The sequence below is a fragment of the Mobula birostris genome, chromosome 10, assembly GCF_030028105.1.
Source record: "Mobula birostris isolate sMobBir1 chromosome 10, sMobBir1.hap1, whole genome shotgun sequence".
In the NCBI taxonomy this organism is placed as follows: domain Eukaryota; kingdom Metazoa; phylum Chordata; class Chondrichthyes; order Myliobatiformes; family Myliobatidae; genus Mobula; species Mobula birostris.
The window spans coordinates 35477444-35502946 of record NC_092379.1 but is presented as its reverse complement, the minus strand read 5'-3'; the positions used below and the strand labels follow the sequence as shown (position 1 = coordinate 35502946).

The 25503-nt window shown below is 45.4% G+C and overlaps 1 protein-coding gene across 1 annotated transcript in view; it reads left to right on the top strand.

The window, feature by feature from the left end:
* LOC140203576 (serine/threonine-protein phosphatase 2A 65 kDa regulatory subunit A beta isoform-like) overlaps positions 1-25503 on the top strand; it is a 63111-nt gene that overhangs the window by 21596 nt on the left and 16012 nt on the right. Inside the window, exons 11-14 of the mRNA XM_072269621.1 lie at positions 6715-6775; positions 8550-8704; positions 20372-20514; positions 23517-23608. Coding sequence (XP_072125722.1) covers positions 6715-6775; positions 8550-8704; positions 20372-20514; positions 23517-23608 — 451 coding nt within the window. The remainder of the gene's footprint in view (positions 1-6714; positions 6776-8549; positions 8705-20371; positions 20515-23516; positions 23609-25503) is intronic.

Sequence of the window (25503 nt, the reverse complement as noted above, 5' to 3'; positions counted from 1 at the left end):
TAATAAGTGAGCCTTTGGCCTGCACATCAAACAGACACAAACAGAAAGGGCAATAAACTCCATACAATCAGATGAGGGGGTGACAACTGTTGTCGCAGAGGAAATAAACAATATCTTTTTGAGATTTTACCAAGATCTGTACAGCTCAGAATATTCAGATTCAGCTCCACAAATACAAAAGGAATTTCTCGACTTGTTACAACTTATACCCTGAGATGAAACGTCCTTGACATCACTGGAGTTTAACTTAGAGGCTAAAGAATTGTCTGCAGCTATAACTAACATGAAGGGAGGGAAAACTCCTGGGCCCAATGGAAATTCCGATTGAAATTTCTAAAATCTTTAAGACTAAACTAATACCACCTCTGCTTGATATGTATCAGGAGTCATTTGACACTGGATCCCTTGCCCCCTCTCTTAATATGGCAGCAATCACACTACTGTTAAAACCGGGAAAACCACCATCCCTTTGTGGATCTTATAGGTCAATCTCACATCTGAACAATGATCTCAAAATTCTCTGTAAGGTATTAGTTAGGAGGCTGGAGCCACTGTTGCCAAAAATGGTCCACCCTGACCAAAATGGATTTGTAAGGGAAGGCAGGGCTTCCACAACATTCCAAGAGTGCTTAATATACTTTATGAAAAATCTGGAAGCTCTGATAGCGCTATTCTGTCATTGGATGCCGAGAAAGCCTTCGACAGAGTGGAGTGGAATAGGGGGAAAATTTCTAAGATACAGCTTCTATATTCTAACCCACAGGCTGAAGTTTCAACTAGCGAGCTTTTTTCGGCATCTTTTAAACTCCAACGGGGAACAAGACAGGGCTGTCCCCTATCTCCCCTCCTGTTTATCCTGGCCATTGCGCCACTTGCTATGGCAATTTGAAAACAGGCTAACATAGCAGGAATAACTATAGGAGATGTAGAACATCGCATAGCCCTGGACATGGATGATGTCATTTTGTCAGAACAGGGTTTACCTATTTGGGTGTTAAAATTACTCCTACTATTGATAAAATTATCCCAACTAATTATAAACCTCTCACAGACTCAGTTATTCAACTTACAAACAGATGGACGAAATTGCTCATAAATTTGATTGGACACATAAACATTCTAAAAATGTCAATTTTACTGAAGTTCCTGTACCTTTTCCAATCTATCCCACTTTCTCCTCCATCATCTTTCTTTTATTTATTTTTTTAAAAATTTTATTTGTATTTGGATAAGGAATTCACAAATATCATGTACTTTTTTCACACATATAACCTTTTCCATTGTCTTATATGTATAAAACTACAATTATTTATACATTCTTAAGTACACATTGAGATGATATAAAAGGAAAATAAACATTTAAATAGATATTTATGTACTGTGGTAAATCTAACCAATTAGGCTAAGTAATGGAATTAGTTGTTAAGAAAAATGGTAATAATAGTTTCCATATAACCCTTCTGGACCATTTCCACTGGTCCAAAATGTTGTATATAAGCCTAAGTATCAACCATTGCAGGTGTTTATATCCTAATTTGTTCATGCTTGCTCCTGCCCGCAGACATAATTATCCAATCCCTATGTACTTATTTACTCTTTCTTTTATTTATTAAAGAAATTTTTTTCTAATTTCATCTGGAATAATAGATGTCCAAGACTCAGGCTTTCCCTGTTATATCTGCCGTATGATAGAGGTGGCTTACAGCTACCACATCTTATATGGTATTTCTGGGCGGCCCAAATTAGAGCAGGAATGTTTTATTTTGTTAAGGATCACTCCCCTCCTTGGGTCTCAATGGAATCCCAGTTGATCAATATCCCTCTAGAACTATATATGTATTCAGCAAATAAGAAAAAACCTGGTCACACAATCTAAAATCCCTTTCTTAAAAAATACAATAATAATTTGGCACGATGCTCTTGCGTAAATGGGTGAGACATCACAGTTATCCCAGTTTACTCCTATCTTTGGTAATGATAGCTCCAGCCCGGCAGAGCGGATCCTAGTTTTAAAACTTGGCCGCCCCGAGGCATAGCTAAGGTGTCTGATCTTTATAATGGCAATTCATTTATGTCTTTTGAAGAACTCAAGGCCACATATGGAATTCCAACAAAACACTTTTTCAAATGCCTTTAGTTGCAAAGTTTTATTATGTCCAGGCAAAGTTACAGTTTGAAGCTCCCTCCTTTATTTACCCTAGAAGACATCACTCTGAAATTATCTGAAGCTAGGGGACAAGTGTCTGAATTATACATGTAAGGCTTTCTTCTTTTATGTTACATGCTAAGGCTAATAAAATGGCTTCTCTGTACTGTTAACTGCTGAGACAGTGGTTCTCTAGAGCAGCTTGTTTGGGTTATAATTACTGATACAGGAATTGTATTCATTTGCTAACCAATTGGGATAGATGGTATTCTTTCTTGTATGTCTGTAAGCTATTGTTTTTCGTGGGCTTTGGGCAGAAGGCGTGATGGGGACAGAGAGAGGAGACGCGAGGAGAGAGATGCTGTAAGCTGGGCAACGGCACGGACCCCGAGCGGGAGTCCGAGGCCCAGGGTCTTCAGCGAGGATAGGAGGCGAGGACAGACTCGTGTGGAGTGTTTGGTGGATCACCGAGGGTGGTCCCATTCGTGGGTTGGCAGAGTTCAGAGGACATTGATTGGAGGAAGGGGGACCCGGTTCTGTAAGAGCTCCAACGAGTGTGCACCGAACTGATAGAGTTACTGACTTGGCACCTTTATTCTATTTGTTTCTACTAACCCATCAGCAAGAAATACTTATAAAGTGTAATCATTTAATCGCATATGGCGTACTGTCTGTTAATTGGCGGTGTGGGGTACATCACACAGCATCCACACAAACTTGATCTCCCCGTTTGGCGGGGCTGAAGGCTGCTCCCCCTAGACGAAAGCGAGCTGAGCGAGTGTGAGGCTTACCGGGGGGCTACATACAAATTGTTTGCAAGTAAATGCAAAGAGTCATCAAACAACATGCTACAAGCATGGAGAACTGATTTGCATGAGAATCTGTCAGAAAAAGAGTGGTCAGAAGCTTGTTCCTTAGTTCAAACCCAGTCAGTGAACACTCATTCTAAACGGATAACCAGATAGTACATTACTCCAGTCAGGTTTCGTCACTTTAACCCCAACATTCCAGACACATGCTTTAAATGTAATCACTAAAAGGGGTCTCTGTTCCATTGTATGTGCGAGTGCCCCCAGATAATCTGCTTCTGGAAGAAGGTGCTGGATTTGATTAGTCAGATTATTGGAAAAAAGGTGCTCATTGATCCTAAATTATGTATTCTGAACATTTATCCAAAGGACTTTCTAACCTCCAAAAGTGCAAGGTCCCTGCTTAATACTTGTTTTTTGGAAGCCAGACGTTGCATAGCCTATTCATGGAAGAAACCCACAACCAGTGGACTTTCACAATGGCTGAAAGGAGTGACTTTGTATCTTGCTCTGGAAAAGATCCACTACATCACAGAAAAACAAACTTGGCAAATGTCGGGAAATTTGGGATATTTTCTACAAGTTTCTGGAGAACAATATTTGGGATGATGAAAGTAACAAATTGAATTGACAGCTTTTTTTTAATGGCCGGGTGTTTGCTTTTTTTGTGCGTTGTTTTTCCTTTTATTTCTGATGTATTTTATTTTTCCCTTTTTCTTTAACCTTGTTGCACTTTCAAACCTATGGATGATCGAATGTGTTTACTTTTCATTCTGTAAAAGCAATAAAGAGATGTTTGAAAACAAATAAGTGAACCTTTGAATCTTTGATTGGGAAAAGGGGAAGGGAGAGGGAAGCACCAGAGAGATATTCTGTAATGATCAATAAACCAATTGTTTGGAAGCAAATGACCTTGAGAGCAGAATTAGTCCATTCAGCCCATTGAGTCTGCTCCAACATTCCACCATGGCTGATTTGTGATCCCTCTCAACCCTATTCTCCTGCCTTCTCCCCGTATCCTTTCACGCCCTGATTAATGAAGAGCCTGTCAGCCTCCATTTTAATTATACCCAATATCTTGGCCTCCACGGTTGTCCATGGAAGTGAATTCCACAGATTCACCACCCTCTGGCTGAAGAGTCGCTCCTCATCTCTGTTTCTGCCACGCACTCCGATTTCCTCCTCCATCCCAAAGACGTGCTGGTTGTAAACTGGTTGTTGTAGAGTCCTCCTCTGTGTCGGTAACTAGCAGGAGTAGTGAGGTAGTGTTCATGGGTACGGTGTCCACTCAAAAATCGTATGGCAGAGGGGAGGAAGCTGTTCCTGAATCAGTGAGTGTGTGTCTTCAGACAAATTGTCCCTCCTTTCTGGTAGCAGCAATGAGAAGAGGCTGGTGGGGCCCTTAATGATGGACAGTGTCTTTTTGAGGCACCGCTCCTTGAAGATGTCCTGGATAATATGGAGGCTGGAGCACACGATGGAGCTGACTAATTTTATAACTCTCTGTAGCTTACTGAAGCTCTCCTGTATCATACCGGATTTAGTATGTATTTGGTTTTAAGGAAGCAAATCGCTCTCAGTTTCGGTGTGCAAACACAAAGTAGATTTTCTTCAGTAAGGCCTTTGACAAGGTCCCGCATGGGAGGTTAGTTTGGAAAATTCAATCGCTAGGTATACACGGAGAGGTGGTAAATTGGATTAGACATTGGCTCAATGGAAGAAGCCAAAGAGTGGTAGTAGAGAATAGCTTCTCTGAGTGGAGGCCTGTGACTAGTGGTGTGCCACAGGGATCAGTGCCGGGTCCATTGTAATTTGTCATCTATATCAATGATCTGGATGATAATGTGGTAAATTGGATCAGCAAATTTGCTGATGACACAAAGATTGGAGGTGCAGTAGACAGTGAAGAAGGTTTCCAGAGTCTGCAGAGGGACTTGGACCAGCTGGAAAAATGGGCTGAAAAATGGCAGATGGAGTTTAATACAGACAAGTGTGAGGTATTGCATGTTGGAAGGACAAAGCAAGGTAGAACATACAGGGTTAATGGTAAGGCACTGAGGAGTGCAGTGGAACAGAGGGATCTGGGAATACAGATAGAAAATTCCCTAAAAGTAGTGTCACAGGTAGATAGGGTCATAAAGAGAGCTTTTGGTACATTGGCCTTTATTAATCAAAGTATTGAGTATAAGAGCTGGAATGTTATGATGAGGTTGTATAAGGCATTGGTGAGGCCGAATCTGGAATATTGTGTTCAGTTTTGGTCACCAAATTACAGGAAGGATATAAATAAGGTTGAAAGAGTGCAGAGAAGGTTTACAAGGATGTTGCCGGGACTTGAGAAACTCAGTTACAGAGAAAGGTTGAATAGGTTAGGAGTATTCCCTGGAGCGTAGAAGAACGAGGGGAGATTTGATAGAGGTATATAAAATTATGATGGGTATAGATAGAGTGAATGCAAGCAGGCTTTTTCCACTGAGGCAAGGGGAGAAAAAAACCAGAGGACATGGGTTAAAGGTGAGGGGGGAAATGTTTAAAGGGAACATTGGGGGGGGGCTTCTTCACACAGACAGTGGTGAGAGTATGGAATGAGCTGCCAGACGAGGTGGTAAATATGGGTTCTTTTTTAACATTTAAGAATAAATTGGACAGATACATGGATGGGAGGTGTATGGAGGGATATGGTCCTTGTGCAGGTCAGTGGAACTAGGCAGAAAATGGTTCGGCACATCCAAGAAGGGCCAAAGGGCCTGTTTCTGTGCTGTACTTTCTATGGTAAAGAGTTGTCAAGGTCTGAGTCAGAGTCACGGGCAGAGCTTGTGGTTGGACTACTCAGCCACGTGGTTACCCTGGGAATTGTTAGCTGTGCTGGATATGAAGCAAAGTAACCTGAGAATTATGCAAAGGCTAACTTGTTCCCAGTGACTGAATGTAGAAAGTGGAATGTATTAACCACATGGGAGACGTGAATGTAGAATGGTGCACTGTCATGTCGAAGAGAGATACTGTGCGGGTCAGGAGTGTGGGATCTGTAATCTAAATAATCCAGCACATGCATAATTACGTTTAAATCGTGAAGTTGAAATAGCACCCTGCTGTGGATGTGGTAGCATAGGATTCACTGGGTTATTTATTTAAAGGTACACGGAGGAATAAGGCCCTTCCTGCCCTTCGAACCGTGCTGCCCAGCAATCTCTGATCCAACCCTAGCCTAAACAGGGACAGGTAACAGTGATGAATTAACCTCCCAACTGGTGCGTCTTTGGATTGTGAGAGGAAACCCGCGCGTTCCGCAGGGAAAATGTACTGGCTCCTTACAGGTGACATCAGAATTCCCAAGCTGTAATAGTGTCACGCCAACTGCTACGCCACCGATAGTGGTTAGTAACGTTCTTACTGTCTGCTTTAAACCATCGGACACTTTTAAGATTTTTCCTATTTTTCATGGATCATAGTCCTGGTATTGACACAAAGAAATTAATTAAGGATAGTCAAAATACTAGATGCAAGTACCTTAGATAGGGTATCTTCTGTGTAGCCTTCTGCCACGGCACAATCTAGTTTTGTGCAGTTTATTAGAGCACGTTGCCAGTCTTTCTTGTGTGACCCCTTCACCATTGGCTCAAAGGAGTTAGCAAACTGTACTGGTAAGTAGCGAAAGGTGAAGACGGCTAGAATGCAAATGTGGCAAGTTGGCATGTTCTACTAGAAATTCGAGGGGTTATTTTATCAACATTCTTTCTTTTGTCAAAACCTGTTTAGGGAGTGGAGTTTTTTGATGAGAAGTTGAACTCCTTGTGCATGACGTGGCTGGTGGATCGCGGTGAGTATAGCCTTGATGAATCGTTACTTTTGTTGAACGAAAGTCCTTCAAAGTTGTCCATGTCATCTTACTGGTGCTTCCATGATGCTGAGTGAGCCTGCCAGGTGCCTAACCAAAAATCCTTCATCGCGCTTTGTCACATCCTCAAAGGATTGGGTCAGGCTCAAGACACGATATGCCCCTCACAAAGCCATGCTGACTCTCCGGAATCAGACTATGCTTCTTGTAAATCCTGTCTGTAGGAATCTTCTCCTGTAATTTGCCCACCGGTGAAGTAAAACTGACTGGTCTATAATTCCCAGGGTCATCCCTACTCTCTTTCCTGAACAAGAAAATAACATTTGCCAACTTCCAATCATCTGGTACTTCCTCCGGTGAGGACTGGCCAGTGAGGATGCCCAGATCGTCACTAAAGGTGCAGCAATCTCTTCCCTTGCTTCCCGTAGTAACCCTGGGGTGTATCACATCTGGCCCCGGGGACTTATCTATCCTAGGGCTTTTCAAAATTCCAGAACATCCTCTTTCTCAATGTCAACATGTTGCAGCATATCACTGCCTTCGCAAGCATCAAGGTCCCTCTCACTGGTGATTACTAAAGAAAAGTATTCATTGCGGATCTCCCCCAAAGTCCACCGACTCCAAACATTTTGCCTCTTTTAGCTCTGGCCGGCCCAGACTCTCACTCTGGCCATCCTCCTGTTCTTCAAGTTTGTTCTTCTGAATCCAACTCGCCAAGTCCTTCTCGTGGCCCCTCCTAGTTCTCCGAAGTCCATTCTTCACTCCCTTACTGGCCACATTGTAACCCTCTGGAGCCCAGGCTGATCTTTGCATCCTAGGCTTCTAGACTAGCTGTTGCGCATCTCTTGTCAAGCATGGCTCCTTCACCCTTCTGTTCTTTCCCTGTCTCAGTGGGACAAAACTCTGCAGCGCTCCATCCAAGTGAAGCCCAAAATGACTTCCACATTTCAATTGTGTGTTTCTGAGTGCATTCATCCCAGTTTGTACTCCCAGGTTCCTGCCCAATACCATCATAATCCAAACACCAGCACCCCGCCCCCCCAATTATTACTGCTGCAAGCAATCGTGTCGTACACTTGTAGACATGGCAACAAGAAACAGACTTGACTTTGACCGATAAGTTTATTTATTTAATTATTCGAGAATAGCATGGAACAGGCCCAACGAGACGCACAGCCCAGCAACCGGCCGATTTAACCCTCGCCTCATCACAGGACAGTTTACAATGACCAATCAGACTACTAAGTAATAAATAATGGTAATCTATTCTAAGTATTTTTTAAGTATCTAATGGGGCGACACAGTGGCGTCTGGTTAGCGCAACACTTTGCAATTGGGTTCGATTCCCACTGCCACCTGTGAGGAGTTCATACGTTCTCAGCCTGACTGCGTGGGTTTTCTCCGGGTGCTCCTGTTTCCTCCCAGAGACCTACTGGTTGGTAGATTAACTGGACATTGTAAATTGTCCTATAATCAGGCTAGGGTTAATCGGGCTGGCTCGCAGGGCAAGAAGGGCCTGTTCCACGCTGTATCTCAATAAATAATCAATAATAAATAAATATATTAAAATGCTACTTTCCAAGTGCATAATTTCCTCCACTGTGTGTAACTTGGTATGGAACAGGTCTACACTTTGAAGAAGGTGGTACGAGCATTTCATTTCGGAACTTTGTATTTTATCAGCAAGGTACATATTTGAAAATCAAGTAGTAACAGCGATCAGATCATTTCTTGACCTGTGAATGCTGTCTTGCAGTGTACGCCATTCGCGAGGCCGCGACCAACAACTTGACCAAGTTGGTGGAGAAGTTTGGCAAAGACTGGGCAGAATCCACCATTGTGCCGAAAGTACTTGCCATGGCCAGTGACCCCAACTACCATCACAGAATGACCACCCTGTTCTGCATTAACGTGAGTATAGCTTTGACAATGTACTTGCCCATGGCCAGTAACCCCAACTACCATCACAGAATGACCACCCTGTTCTGCATTAACGTGAGAATGGCTTTGAAAATCTACTTGCCATGGCCAGTGACCCCAACTACCATCACAGAATGACCACCCTGTTCTGCATTAACGTGATTATAGCTTTGACATTGTACTTGCCCATGGCCAGTGACCCCAACTACCATCACAGAATGACCACCCTGTTCTGCATTAACGTGAGTATAGCTTTGACAATGTACTTGCCCATGGCCAGTGACCCCAACTACCTTCACAGAATGACCACCCTCTTCTGCATTAACGTGAGTATAGCTTTGACAATGTACTTGCCCATGGCTAGTGACTCCGACTACCATTGCAGAATGACCACTCTGTTCTGCATTAACGTGAGTATAACTTTGTCAATACTTCCATTACACTTCACAAGCTGCTAAAATATTTCATGAATAAAACGTACAGTTAGAACACACACTAAAGAATAAAGAATTTAACAAAAATACTATGGATTTGTTTAAAATGTTCTTTTAATATATTCTTTGTGAATGTTTAGATTCTGCAAAAAATCAATTAACACTTTGCCAAAGCTGCTCCTTCCAATATTGACATCTGCTTGATACGAGCTTCTGTGCTTGCATTATTTGCTGAGGTGTAGTGGTGTTTTGTGTTTAATCTGCAAGGTGTCTGGAGTAAAAATTGAGTTGAGGACGAGACTTTTTATGATTTTGTGGAGCAGAGTTCCTAACCGTCCCTGTGGAAATGGACTGATGGTGTTAGCTGAAGGACAACTGATTTAATGACCTGTTGACCCACCAGATGGCTTACAGCTTTCAAGTTTTATTTCTCAAGGGTCTGTTTCCATGCTGTAGTGGACTATGGTTCTGTCTTTTGCTTAGAGATCTGAGTACCTTGAAATGGACATTATACATTATCTGGCTGAGGGAATTGTAAGTTTTTTGACGCAACTAGTTTCAATTTACAGGTGTACTTAAAGGCCCCCACAGTCATTCCAGTTGCGGAATTAACTTCTTTCCCTGGATTTATTTGATGGGCCTGGGCTTTGCTGGAGTTTGGACAAGGTGAAGGAGAGATTCAGTTGAAATGCCTAGATAAAATGGATGTTTCTAAAAGTGGGTGAGTCTAGGACTGGAGGGCACAGCCTTTGGAACAGAGGGATATCCCTTTAGAACGGAGATGAAGAATTTCTTTAGCCGAAGCGTGGTGAGTCTACAGAATTCATCGCCACAGGCGGCGATGGGAGGCCAAGTAATTAGGTGTATTTAAAGTGGAGCTTGATAGGTTCTGGAGGGTGTCGAGAGGTCTGCACGATCTGGCGTTTTTGCGGTATCCTCAAGGATTTGGCAAGCTGGACTCTCAAGAATGCAGGTGCAGCGGCCGCGGCCATTGCTGGGAGTGGACTTCAGGTTGGATGAGAGTGGCCTGAGAGGGGAAAATGAAGTGGTGTTCAGTCGATTTCAACAACGAGCCAGGTTAAAAAGTTTAAAGAGTCGCAGGGGGAAAGACTAACTTCTCTGTGAGGCTTTACACACCTCAGCAGTGAACCGACTGTCACTGTCAGCACTTGTCTCCGCACTGAATTGACTTGCTGGCTGTGCCCTGCGACCATTGACACCCTGGCTCAGATAAAATGTTGAACTGGCTCCTTGGCTGTGGACTGCAACCATTGGGCCCCTGGACTGGTTTCACTTCTCTCAGCACAGAACTGATTCCCTTGCTGTGGCCTGCAGCCATCTACTGATCTGAACTGGCTCCCTGCCTGTGGGCCTAATTTCGGCGACCCTGCGGTTCATGTTCTGTGTCTTACTGGTTTACTATTTTTTTATTCTTGTTTGCCCGATTTGTTCTTTTTGGGCACATTGCGTGTCTGCCAGTCTTTGCTGTTTAGGATTCTTTCTTTATCCACGGATTCTCTTGTGTTTCTTTGCTTTATGGCTGCCTGCAAGAAGACGAATCTCCTGCTTGTATATGGAGTTCATACTTTGGTAGCAATGTACTTTGAAATTTAGACCTCTGGATCAGCAGGAACACCTCAGAAAGATATGCCTGCACGGGCTGGACCAAAACAGGGCTAACAGCCTGCGGGAGTGCTCGCTGGGATTCAAACTCATAGCGATGGGCCACAGGCCACATTTACAGTTGAGGTGGCAGTGCAGTTAAATATCGAAGGGAAACAAAGCAAGCCCAGTAAGGAGAGCAAACCTCAGTCTGATAAGAAATGCAAGATTATATTTATTTTGGTGTAAGCAACGTTACTAGTTAAGCAAATGAGCTCACAGGAGGGTGATATTGTTACTGTCATAGAGAGGGTTGAATGGCTGAACGATTCACTCAGTGAATGGTGTGGTGGGCGTGGCACCGTAATATTGATTTATTACTGAAATATCGAGGACGAGGACATTCTGGGACACACCTTACTAATCCACAAGCCTCTACTGGTGAACTTCCAGTAAGATGGCGGTGTGCTGAGGCGCGGCGGGTTCTACGGGGCCAGCCAAACATGTTACTATCTTTTGTTTATTTCTTTACAATCTCAAGACCCTGCTGGAAGTTAAGCACTTAAAGAGTGCTGCCCACCTACCCCATCGGCGTAGAAACTGAAGAAGCTGGACTTGGGGCAGATCGTTCTGCTCCCCGCGTCAGAGAGTCAGCAATGTGGTTGGCGTGCAGACTGGCAGCGAGCAATTGTCTTAGTCTCTTTTCTTGTGATTGCAAAACCCTGTTGAGCATTGTTAATGTGTAATGCTGCAAGTCTGGTCTTCTGATTTATTGCGGACTACAGGGGCTGGCAGCAGGGGTGACTGACACCCCTGCAGGGTGAGCGGATGTGGCCTCAAGCCATGGGGCCGCCTGTTTGCAGCCACCCAGGAGAGAGGCATCAAGAGCTGGCACTGGGGGTGGTGTAGCGCAGCGTTTAAGCTAACGTTGGTGCTGTCCCTCTCCCCCAAAGTGTTTGCTTGGCAGAAGGCAGGATGTATGTGTTCGACTACAGACTGCTGCAACATTCATGGACTCAGGGACTTGGACTATATTTGTTGTGTGACTATATTTTACTGCTATATGTGCCACGTGCTGTGTATGACTGTTGGTACTGTGTTTTGTACCTTGACCCTGAAAGAACACTGTTTCGTTTGGATGTATTCATGGGTATTCGTGAATGACAATTAAACTTGAACTTGATGTAAACAGCCAAGAACAGCAAAACATTGGAATATTACCTGCAAGCTGCACACCAACCGGACTTGGAAATATATTGCCATTACTTCTGAAACCCCCTTTTCACTGGGCGTCTCTGGAAATGCAGCCTTTTAGCCCCTCGCAAACAGCCACTGGACTCCGCGGGGAGAAACTTCAGGCTTCGTACATCTAAGGTGTATGTGACTTTGGTCCCGCAAAATCCGTGAGGTTGGGATGTCTCACCTACCCAAACCCCGGTTTGTGTGAATGCTGTGTGATTTACTGCCCCTGGCAATCGCCTGTCAGCAGAAAATAACAGATTGTATACTGCGTAGAATTATTCAGGAGTATATTTAAGCATGTTAACTTAAGCAAACAGTTATTAAAGGAAAGAAAGAGAAAAAAAGCAAAAAGGGCCCATTCTACTTAAAAAGTCACAACTGCACAGTGGAGCTCAAATCTTGAACTTCTCTGTAAATCGCGCGCTGGACCCTCCCTCGGTCTGTGTGAAAGCACACAGCACCTTCCGAAGGTCACTGGAAATCCATCTTGAACAAAGAGGCTTTCCCACGGGATTATTGGTCCTTCCTCCTTGAAGCCATTCATCTGCAGAAAGCACCCTCATCGTCCACCATCTTTCCTCCTGTCTTCTCCCAGCTCCGGCCAAACAAAGACCTCTCTGCCCAGTAATCTCTAGCACCTTCTCCCAATTCTACCATCCTGATTGGATGACACCTCATTCCTCAGCTCAGACCCAAACAGGCTGAAAGCAGAACAGATTGCTCTTACAGAACTGCTAAAATGAAATGCCTACAACATAGCAGTAAAAATCTGAACCAGGGCATTGACTCTGACTGGGTCAGAATCCTGGATCACCCACCCTAACTGCATTGTGGGTGCACCCACACCTCAAGGACTGCAGCCCACCACAAAGGAATTAAATACCACTTCAACCTGTGATGCCCACACATTCCTTGGAGGAATATGCAAAAAGAGCTTCAAGTAACAGTGTACAGGTAGTCCCTAGGAGTGGTCACATGTGACAGCTCTCCCAGTATTCAGCATGAGGTACAGAAGCAAGGATATCAGAATCAGGTTTAACGTCACCGGCATAATGTCGTGAAATTTGCTGTCTTTGTGGCAGCAGCACAGTGCAACACATAATAATAGTGAAAACTGTGAATTACAGTTAATATATGAAATAATAGTGCGGAAACAGAAATAAAAAGTAGTGAAGTAGAGCATGGGTTCAGTGTCCATTCAGAAATGGCAGAGGGGAAGAGACTGTTCTGGAATCGCTGAGTGTGTGCTTTCAGGCTTCTGTGCCTCCTTCCTGAGGGTAGCAGTGAGAAGAGGGCATGTCCTGGGTGGCGGGCGTCCTCCACCATGGATGCCGCCTTTTTGAGGCATCGCTCCTCAAAGATGTCCTGGATATGAAGCAGAAAGGCAAAACACAGTTGTGCGAGTTATCAGGTTATAGCAGTACAGAACCTCAACTTCTCTGATATCAGCACGAACGATTTCAAAGGGAATGGCCCAAAGGAGGGGGGATCCAGGAAAACTTCGTGAGAAACAGAGTGAGAGAAGGACGTGGCTGGAAAACTCGAGCAGGGCAAGAAAGCCAGTTATTAGGAGTCTTTAGTGGGGTTGGATATGGATATGTTTCCAAGGTCTGATGAAATGTATCCTTGGCTGTTATGGGAAGGAAGGGCTGAGCTCCCAAGGTCTCTTTGAGAGTTCAGTGAAACCCTCTCTCATTGCTCCCCCTCCGTGATCTCTGCTTCCCTTTGACGGGAGTCAGTGAAACCTTCTCTCACTCTGTGATATCTGCTCAGCTCTTTACTTCATCCCTCCCCCCTCCTGGTTTCACCCAGCACCTTGTATTTCTTTCTCCATTCACCTTCCACGCCCCCCCCAACTTTTAAATCTACTCATCTTTTTTCTCCACTCCTGCCGAAGGGTCTCGGCTGGAAATGTCGACTGTACTCTTTTCCACCGATGCTGCCTGGCCTGCAGAGTTCCTCCAGCATTTTGTGTGTGTTCAAGGATCCTGGTAGTTTAAAATCCTAAATTGTCACAGAACAGGTGCCAGGTAACTGGATCCCAGCAGTACGGTGCCGTTCTTCAACAAAGGCAGCAACTGCTAACTACAGAGCTGTGAATCTAACATCAGTGGTAGAAAGGGTGTTGTGAAAAGTCTCGAGGGACGGGATTCAGCTGCACTTGGGCAGAGCTTCATCAGAAATGGTCAGCGTGCAAGTGGTGATTCTGTCGGCCAGTTTGAGTTTCTTGGAGTTACGGGTGTACTCATGCAGTTGGTGTTGTCTACAGGGACTTCGGTAAATATTTTGACAAAATCCCCAAATGAGCAAGAGACCGAGGGATGCGAAGTAACTTCACAAATTGGGTTCAAAGTTGATTTGCTGATCAGCTTTTGTGATTACCCCGTGGCGTACCACAGGAATCTGTGCTGGAACTCTCCTGTAAATGATTTGGATGTGGCTAGAAGTTTAGAAGATGACATAAAAATGTGAGCTTTGTCTTGCGTTAGTGCTAATGATGGTGATTTGGTTAGTTGGCAAACTAGGCACAGCAACTGTACCTAGAACATAGAATGTTAAAGCACTGTGTTAAAGTGCTGTGCTGATCTTTTAACCTACTCTGAGATCAATCTAACCGTTCCCTCCTACATAGCCCTCCATCTTTCTATCATCTGTGTGCCTATCTAAGAATTTGTCAAATGCCCCTAATGCATCTGCCTCTACCATCACGCCTGGCGGGGCATTCCACACACCCACCCACTCTGTGTGTGTGAAACAAAAATCTTACCTCTGTACCTTCCTCCAATCATCTCAAAATTATGCCTCTGGTATTGGCCATTTCTGCCTTGGGAAAAAGTCTCTGGCTGTCCACTCTATCCACACCTCTCATCCTCCTTCACTCCAAACAGAAAAAGCCCCAACTCACTCAACCTTTCCTCATAAGACACGCTCTCTAATGCAGGCAGCCTCCTGGCAAGTCTCCCCTGTGTCCCCTCTAGATCTTCTCCATGCTTCCTATGACAAGAAGGAAGAAAAAGAAAAAATTTAAAGAAAAACTGGATAGGTATATGGACAGGAAAGGAATGGAGGGTTATGGGCTGAGTGCAGGTCGGTGGGACTAGGTGAGAGTGGAGTTCGGCACGGACGAGAAGGGCCGAGATGGCCTGTTTCCGTGCTGTAATTGTTGTATGGTTCTACAAGTCACTTATAAATCAATAGCATCATAACATTTTAAGTAACATTTGGATATTAAACACACAGCACGTATTTTCCCCGCATGAGCATATAAATTCATTACAACACACCAATATCGCTGATTCAGTGGGAGCCCTGGGCTTGTTTCCCTGCAACAAGACGGTCCGATCACGGGCTGATGGGAGTCAGCGATACTCGAAGGGGGTTCCTTATGTCCAGTCTTTTCCGCAATTTAGTTTTCGTTGCATTCATTGCAGAGATATGTTGGAAATGGAAGCACCGTTTTCAGTGCTTTCATGGCTATCTCAGGATATTTAGCCTTGACTTTGATCCAGAATGCCGGCAGAGATGTTATGTCAAACATACTTTTCAGCCCGCCGTCATTTGCAAGCTCGAGGAGCTGATCTTATTCCCGTGCTGACATGGATGACGTGCGAGTAATGACCTCGCGTGTGTTCAAGCTGAACAGTGGGTGAGAGGGAATGAGGAAAGGTGCAGCGACTCCTATCGCCAAATCATGTCGTTTCCTCGCGGCCCGGTAGCACATGCTTTGTGGCTTGGTACTGGTCCGCAGCCCGGTGGTTGGGGACTGCTGCGCTAGGGAAATTCTAAGCAGTTTCTAGAGTAGGTTACCTGGTCGGCACAACATTGTGGGCCGAAGGGCTTGTAATGTGCTGTGAATTTCTGTGTTCGGAAACATGTGGTTAAACCTCCCAGCCCTCTCGTGCTTTCCCACTTATTTCTGCCTGCTCTGCTTACCGGACATGCCTGTTCAGTGAGTTTGACATAGAATTCTGACTCAACACCTGCTACACTAGTATCCTGTGTCCCAGCCCTGCTGCCTCACCAGCTTAAACCCTCCCAAAGTGCTCGAGCAAAGGTATGGATAAAAGGGACGCACAGAGGCGGTTTCCAATAGCGCAAGAGTCTGGGGCCAGAGGGCACAGCCTCAGAATAGAAGGACGTCCCTTTACAGCAGAAGTGAGGAGGAATTTCTTTAGCCAGAGGGTACTGAATCGGTGGAATTCATTGTCACAGACGGCTTTGGAGGCCAAGTCATTGAGTATATCTAAAGTGGAGGTTGATAGATTCTTGATTTGTTAAGTGCGTGAAAGGATACGGGAGAAGGCAGAAGAATGGGGTTGGGAGGAAAAATAAATCAGCGATGATGGAATGGCAGAGGAGACTCATAGAAACAAAGAAAACCTACAGCACAATATAGGCCCTTCGGCCCACAAAGCTGTGCCGAGCATGTCCCTACCTTAGAAATTACTCCGCTTACCTGTAGCCATCTATTTTTCTAAGCTCCATGTATCCATTCAGGTGTCTCTTCAAACACCCGATCATTTCCGCCTCTGGCAGCCCATCCCACACACTCACCACTCTCTGCATAAAAAAAACTTGCATTGAAACACAGAAAACCACAGCACAATACAGGCCCTTCGGCCCACAAGGTTGTGCCGAACATGTCCCTACCTTAGAAATTACTCGGCTTACCTGTAGCCATTTATTTTGCTAAGCTCCATGTACCTATCCAAAAGTCTCTTAAAAGACTCTATCATATCTGGCTCCACCACCGATGCCGGTAGCCCATTCCACACACTCACCACTCTCTGAGTAAAAAACTTACCCCTGACATTTCCTCTGTCCCTACTCTCCAGCACCTTAAACCTGTGTCCTCGTGTGGCAACCATTTCAGACCTGGGAAAAAGGCTCTGACTATCCACATGATCAATGCCTCTCATCATCTTACACACCTGTATCAGGTAACCTCTCATCCTCCATCGTTCCAAGGAGAAAAGGCCGAGTTGACTCAACCCATTCTCATAAGTCATGCTCCCCAATCCAGACAACATCCTTGTAAATCTCCTCTGCACCCTGTCTATGGCTTCCACATTCTTCTTGTAGTGAGGCGACCACAGTACTGCAAGTGGGGTCTGACCAGGGTCCTATATAGCTGCAACATTACCTCTCGGCTTCTAAATTCAGTTCCATGATTGATGAAGGCCAATACGCTGTATGCCTTCTTAACCACAGAGTCAACCTGCGCCCCAGCTTTGAGCGTCCTATGGACTCGGACCCCAAGATCCCTCTGATCCTCCACACTGCCAAGAGTTTTACCATTAATACTATATTCTGCCATCATATTTGACCTACCAAAATGAACCACTTCACACTTATCTGGGTTGAATTCCGTCTGCCACTTCTCAGCCCAGTTTTGCATCCTATCAATGTCCCGCTCTAACCTCTGACAGCCTTCTACACTACCCACAACACCTCCAACCTTTGTGTCTCAGCAAGCTTACTAAGCCATCCCTCCACTTCCACTTCCTCATCCAGGTCATTTATAAAAATCACGAAGAGTAAGGGTCCCAGAACAGATAACGGAGGCCGACCTCCATGCAGAATATGACCTGCCTACAACCACTCTTTGCCTTCTGTGGCAAGCCAGTTCTGGATCCACAAAACAATGTCCCCTTGGATTCCATGCCTCCTTATTTTCTGAATAAGCCTTGCATGGGGTACCTTATTAAATGCCTTGCTGAAATCCATTTCCACTACGTCTACTGCTCTTCCTTCATCATTGTGTTTAGTCACATCCTCAAAAAATTAATTCAGGCTTGTAAAGCACGACCTGCCCTTGACAAAGCCATACTGACTATTCCTAATCATGTTATACCTCTCCAAATGTTCATAAATCCTGCCTCTCAGGATCTTCTCCATCAACTTACTGAGGTAGGACTCTTTGGTCTATAACTTCCAGGGCTATCTCTACTCCCTTTCTTGAATAAAGGAACAATATCGACAACCCTCCAATCCTCTAGAACCTCTCCCATCCCCATTGATGATTCAAAGATCATCACCAGAGGCTCAACAATCTCCTCCCTCGCCTCCCACGGTAGCCTGGGGTACATCTCATCCAGTCCTAGCGATTTATCCAACTTGATGCTTTCCAAAAGCTCCAGCACATCCTCTTTCTTAATATCTACATGCTCAAGCTTTTCAATCTGCTGCAAGTCATCACAACAATCACTAAGATCCTTTTCTATAGTGAATACGGAAGTATTCATTAAGTACCTCTGCTATTTCCTCTGGTTTCATACATACTTTCCCACTGTCACACTTGATAGGTCCTATTCTTTCACATCTTATCCTCTTGCTCTACACATACTTGTAGAATGCCTTGGGGTTTTCCTTAACCCTGCCTGCCAAGGCCTTCTCATGGCCTCTTCTGGCTCTCCTAATTTCCTTCTTAAGCTCCTTCCTATTAGCCTTGTGCTGTGGTAAAGGAGATAGAATTATGATCATTATCTCCAAAATGATCTCCCACTGAGAGACCTGACACCTGACCAGGTTCATTTCCGAATACCAGATCAAGTACAGTGTCTTCTCTTATAGGCTTATCTACATATTGTGTCAAGAAACCTTCCTGAACACACCTAACAAATTCCAGCCCTTGTTAAACCCCTTGCTCTTGGGATCCACCAATCGATATTTGGGAAATTAAAGCCTCCCATCATGACAACTCTGTTATTATTACACCTTTCCAGGATCTGTTTCCCTATCTGCTCCTCGATATCCCTGTTACTATTGGGCGGCCTATGAAAAACACCCAGTAAAGTTATTGACCCCTTTCTGTTCCTAACCTCCACCCACAGAGACTGCGTAGACAATCCCTCCATGGCGTCCACCTTTCCTGCAGCTGTGACACTATCTCTGATCAACAGTGCCACGCCCCCACCTCTTTTGCCTCCCTCCCTGTCCTTGTTGAAACATCTAAAACCCAGCAGTTGAAGTAACCATTCCTGTCCCTGAGACATCCTAGTCTCTAATGGCCACAACATCATATCTCCAAGTACTGATCCATGCTCTAAGCTTATCCGCTTTGTTCACAACACTCCTTGCGTTAAAATGGACGTATCTCAAACATTCGGTCTGGGAGCATCCTTTCTCTATCACCTGCCTATCCTCCCTCTCGCACTGTCTACAAGCTTTCTCTGTTTGTGAGCCAACCCCCTCTTCCCTAGTCTCTTCAGTTCGGTTGCCACCCGCCAACCATTCTAGTTTAAACTCTCAGTAGCCTTAGCAAACCTCCCTGCCAGGATATTGGTCCCCCTCAGATTGAAGTGCAACCCGTCCTTTTTGTACAGGGCACACCTGCCCCAAGAGAGGTCCCAATGATCCAGAAATCTGAATCCCTGCCCCCTGCTCCAATCCCTCAGCCACGCATTTATCCTCCACCTCATTAACCCCTGACATCTCCTCTGTACCCACTCCCAAGCACCTTAAAACTATGCCCTCTCGTTCTAGCCATTTCAGCCCTGGGAAAAAGCCTCTGACTATCCACACAATCAATGCCTCTCATTATCTTGTTCACCTCTATCAGGTCACCTCTCATCCTCGTTCGCTGCATAGAGAAAAGGCCGAGTTCACTCAACCTATTATTATAAAGCATGCTCCACAATCCAGGCAACATCCTTGTAAATCTCCTCTGCACCCTTTCTATGGCTTCCAAGTCATTCCTGTAGTGAGGCAACTAGAATTGAGCACAGTACTCCAAGTGGGGTCTGACCAGGGCCCTATATAGCTGTAACATTACCTCTCTGCTCTTAAACTCAATCCCACGATTGATGAAGGCCAATGCACCGTATGCCTCCTTAACCACAGAGTCAACCGCATAGCAGCTTTGAGTGTCCTATGGACTCAGACCCCAAGATTCCTCTGATCCTCCACAGTGCCAAGAGTCTGACCACTAATGCTATATTCTGCCATCATATTTGACTCGATAGCCGAATTCCGCTCTTGCGTCTTATAATCCTGGTTCTCTCTTGGCTCGGGTCACCTTGCCATGGAAGACATCCCAGTGATGCTGTCTGCTCTGCACCCACACTTTGTACATTTCAGCCGTCCTGCCTTCCTGTTTCTAAACTCGCTTGTACATGGCAGAAGGGGTAGTCCAGCGATTACAATATACCAGCACTTCTTCTTTACAACTTGTCTATTGATCTGTAAATCTCTGTTGCAGGACCTCATCTCTCTCCTTGCGGATGATCATTGGTGCCAGTGTGGACTATGCCTTTTTATCATGAGGCAAAATACATTCTGAGCGTCGCACAAATCAGATCGATGATCTTTTCTTCAGTCTTGCTTCGTGAAGGTCGGGGCTGTGAATGAACGTTTGCATTTTCTGCTGGTTTTTTTTTAGGTGTTGTCTGAAGCCTGTGGCCAAGAAATCACAGCAAAGCACATGCTGCCGACGGTTCTCCAGATGGCAGGCGATCAGGTGGCAAACATTCGCTTCAACGTGGCTAAATCATTGCAGAAAATAGGACCGGTTTTAGATGCCGGGTAAGTATTTGAGTTGGGGCTTATAACCCGGCCTGTGGAGAATGTTTCACCTCCAGTTTGGAATGGAAATTGAGACGCCACTGTGGTGGCGTTTAGTGATGGAGTCGCACCGTCTTTTGTACCCACAGGTCCAATCCGGCCAAGACCACCGTCTCTGCCGGTCCCATCGTCCCAGGTTCTCAACCTGGGGTTCATGGACCCCTAGCGTAATGATCCATGGCACCAAAATAGTTGTGCACCCTTGCTCTAAACCTTTCCTGCCCGCGTCCCTGTCCTTATTGAAGTTGTTAATGTGCCTGCCTCAACCAGTTCCTCTGGCAGCTCATTCCATGTACCGCGTGGGGGAGGGGCATAAACTTAACCCTCAGGCCTCCCCCTCCCCTGTGGTGTTTGCCTCACTTTCCTGCTTGACCTTGATCCTTTAGTACCCTTAAACGATCTTCTTCTCTATCCAGAGGTTAAAGCCATAAGACACAGGAGCAGAACCAGGCCGTTCGGCCCATCGATACTGCACGGCCATTCTATCATGGCTGATTTATTATTCCCCTCAACCCCACTCGCCTGCCGTCTCCCCATTTTTTTAAAGAAAGGACATCCTCGCCAAGAACATTTAGTAGCCCGTTTCTACCCTCCAAATTACCTGTTTAAGGTCTCTCCACTGCCTTTGTATTCCAAGGGCCTCATTTTACTACAGCTTTCCCAAGCAATGCGCAATATTCCTTTGGGTTCTGGATATAGTCAGTTGTACTGTATAGAAGCATGACCTCTTGTTCATTGCATCTATACTGACAATCACTCCTTGCTATAGTAAACCCACTCAGCCACACTAACTCCACATCCCTCTGTCTTGCTCACTGAACCTGTAGAACAGGCCCGTTGGCCCACAATGTTGTACCAAACTAATTCTTCCTTTTCAGTCCGTACGAAGGGTCTGGGCCCGAAACGTCACCTGTTTATTCATTTCCATAGGTGCTACCTGACCTGCTGAGGTCCTCCAGCATTTTGCGTGTGTTGCTCTGGGTTTCCAACACCTGCAGACTTTATAAATAAAGCAGCGCCTAATTGAACCGTGTCCTTTTGCCCGCACGTGGCCGATATCCTCCATTCTCCGCACGTTCATTTGCCTGTCTAACAGTGTCTTAAATACTTCAATGCTCACACAAAACGCTGGAGGAACTCAGCAGATCAGGCAGAATCCATGGAAATGAATAACCAGTCGACGTTTCAGACCGTGACCCTTCATTGGATCGTAAACACTTGTTCTTGTTTCATACCTGCATCCACTTCCACCAGACCCGTCGGTGTGTTCCAGGTACTCAAATCCTCAGCACATCTTTGAGCTGTTCTCTTCTGGCTCTTACATCTCAACTGTGAGCCGTCTGCCTTTGCCTCAGAATTTTGTAAACTTCTGTCAACTCATCCCTCCCTCAGACTCCATCACCCTGGAGAAAGCAACCTCTCCGGTAACATCTGCAGTACCAGCCAGCATGTCTTCTGTACCTTTTTCAGATCCTTTAAAGGGGAGGCCAGAGCTGAATTCAGTACTCCAAATGTGACCTAACCAGAGATTTATCACAGGCAACGTCCTGTAAACGTCTTCTGTACCTTCTCCAAAGTATCCACACCCTTTCAAGGGGAGGCCAGAGCTGAATTCAGTACTCCAAATGTGACGTAAGCAGAGATTTATCACAGGCAACGTCCTGTAAACATCTTCGATACCTTCTCCAAAGTCTCCACACCCTTTAAAGAGCTGGCCAGAGCTGAATTCAGTACTCCAAATGTGACCTAACCAGAGGTTTATCACTGGCAACGTCCTGTAAACATCTTCTGTACCTTCTTCAAAGTCTCCACACCCTTTAAAGGGGACACCAGAGCTGAATTCAGTACTCCAAATGTGACCTAACCAGCGGTTTATCACAGGCAATGTCCTGTAAACATCTTCTGTACCTTCTTCAAACTTTCCACGCCCATTAAAGGGGAGACCAGAGCTGAATTCAGTACTCCAAATGTGACCTAACCAGAGGTTTATCAAGTGACTGTCCAGGATTTTGTTCCGGCCTGCACCACCACCACCTCCTTTGGCAGCTCAGCTACCAACTCCTGCATGAAAAGTTTGCTCCTCCAATCTTTAATACATCTTCCCTCTCTCCTTCAACCACTGATGGATAAATCCTGGTTAGAAGTGAAAACCGCACAGTGAGATTTCAGTTAACGCCACCACCATCTTCATCAGCATGTGACGTGGGCGATCGTGGTCTCTCCATGGCCACGGTTGTTCTTGGCAAATTATCCTGCAGAACTGGTTTGTGCCATTGACGCCTTCTGGGCCGTGTGTGTTTTTACAAGACGAGGTGAGCCCCCCACCCCCCAGCCATTATCAGTGCTCTTCAGAGATTGTCTGCCCGGCATCAGTGGTCGCACAACCAGGACTTCTGATCTGCACCGGCTGCACACGTGACTGTCCATCTGCTCCCACGGCATCGCGTGATCCTGATCAGGTGGGGGAGCTTAAGCAGGTGTTGCACCTTGCCCAAGGGTGACCTGCAGGCCTGCGGAGGGAAGGAGCACCCTGCACCTCCTTTGGTAGCAACGTATCTCCACCCCGCCAACCCGTCCGGTGAATGATTTTTGTGAAATTGTGCGTTTGTGATTTGATTGGAATTTGTGTGGAAAGCAATAACAGACGGATTGCATTAAAAGGAAGTTTATGCATTCAGTGCCCCCTCTCTTCAACGGCATAAAAATGCGGCATCCAAATTATTCTCCTTTTGCATCCACTAACCCAAATGAGCTCAGCTGCAGTTTGTGACCGTACTCTGCTAGTTGAGCTCTAACCCGTATCTGGCCAGTAAACGATCAGTTGTGGTAGTGGAAGCCTGCGTGAGAGGCAGAAAGAGGAGATTTTAATCTGGGTAGTATCCAGTACCGCTTTGGATTTAAGTAAATGTGCTGCTGTTTTGTTTTGAAGGTCACAGGTACTAAAACTTGCTTTTAAATCACAGCACTTTACAGAACAAGTTCAAACCAATACTGGAGAAATTGGGTCAGGACCAAGATATGGACGTAAAGTACTTTGCGCAGGAAGCCATGACTGGTAAGTTGTGGCTTTGGACCCAGCTCGATACGAGCATAAGCATTCTCCCTTGAGCAGTTGTGGCCTGCATTGTCCTAGAGTCTGTCACTGGGTCTCTGAAGATGAGCACAAGACAAGATGGGTGTCTGCTGGGTTCCTGCTGTGGAGGCACTGATGGTAGAAAAGGCTCTTTAAGCTAAAGATGTGTGCTTTGTAATCTGCACGTGTAACGAGTGAGGGTCGGGGAAAAACATGCAGTCCTCAGCACGTTCATTAAAGGGGATAAAACACAAATTATGGATTCAAAACTCTGAACCAGCAAGAGGGTTATTCGAGGTGCTGGAACGATGCTGTGATATTTGGAACTGTTTCCAGTTAAAGGGATTTACTAATTGTTCAGAATTATAAACCTTGTTACAGAGCCAAGCATGAAGTTCTCAGTTCTTTCTCTTACTTGCCTCCCTGTTTCTGTAAGCTGAATATTTTAAGAACCAATCCAGAGTTTTGAGTACAATCCTCAGTAAAGAGTTCTGTGTTTATATTAGGTGATTCTTAGGGTTTAGGAACGGGTGTTAAAATCTAGTGCCAGACATCCCACCCTGCAAAATCTCATTTCAGGGAGGTAGCACCATCAATTTGCAGGAGACTTTCGGAAGAGGTGGGATGTCTGCAATAGAGTAGCCATTAGTAGCGAGCCAGCTAGTTTAAATAATGTTAGTTATGTTAATGAATGAATGACACCTGTTAAACTCACCTCAACACGTCTTTTACAGTCTTAACCCACCATGGGCAAGAGAAACGTCATTGTTGCAATCAGTGCAGCGAGCAACACTGTCATTACTTTGACCCCTGTTAGGCAGGAGTACACTTTAGTGTAGTCTGGGGTGATGTATGTTTTCTATTTTTTTTGGAACACTCTGCATGTCTGTCTGTCTGTCTGTCTGTCTGTCTGTCTGTCTGTCTGTCTGTCTGTCTCTCTCTCTCTCTCTCTCTCTCTCTCTCTCTCTCTCTCTCTCTCTCTCTCTCTCTCTCTCTCTCTCTCTCTCTCACATGGTCGCTCGCGCGCTCTCAAGCACTCTCGCTTGCTTTCTCGTTCGCTCTCTCACTCGTGTGCTCTCGCTTGCTCTCTCTTGCGCTCACGCTCTCTTGCTTTCTCTCGCTCACTCTCAAAAAAATTGATTTCCATGATATTGTATATAATTTGCGGGCATCAGGGAGCCGCTATTCATATCCGGGAGCCTCCCGGAACTTCCGGGAGAGGTGGCATGTCTGTAGTGCTACCATTCAATAGGTCTTATAGTGACTGAGGCCTCCGTCGGTCGGAGTCGACCATGGATGTTGTGTCCTAGCTGTCCAGATACACAAGACTGGGCAGTACGATATGGAGAGCAAGCTGTTGCCCCATGTAGCAAGCTCCCCGTCTGCACGCACCCAAAGGAATGGCAGATTGAGTTTGGTACCAGGAGCACCACAGGAGTTGTCAGTCAGCGTAGGACTGCCTTAGGGACTCCAGCTCCGGGTTTACTCCCGAAGCCTTCCCTGTGAGTGGGTACAGCCGCAAGGCAGCAGAGGTTTGAGATCCGAATTTTCCTTCTCCTAGATGAGCTGACGAGTCCCATCTCCCCGAATAGGTCTTGAAGCAACAGGAATTAAGAGTTGGCAATTGTATGAATTCACTTGCAATATCTTAGAAATGACATACTCCATCGCTAGAATTCCCACAAGTTGTCGTCATAGCTTACAGATAGATGCGTGTTCTGATTATCTTCAGAAACGTTCCCATTTTGTCTCCTTTTAATATCTAATCAGCATGTTTTCCTTCTTATCTAGTGCTTGCCTTATCGTAGAAAGGAGTGAAGAAACGGCTGTCCAGATTTGCAACAAGATCTGCCGCTGACATCTTTGAAAACCTTCTT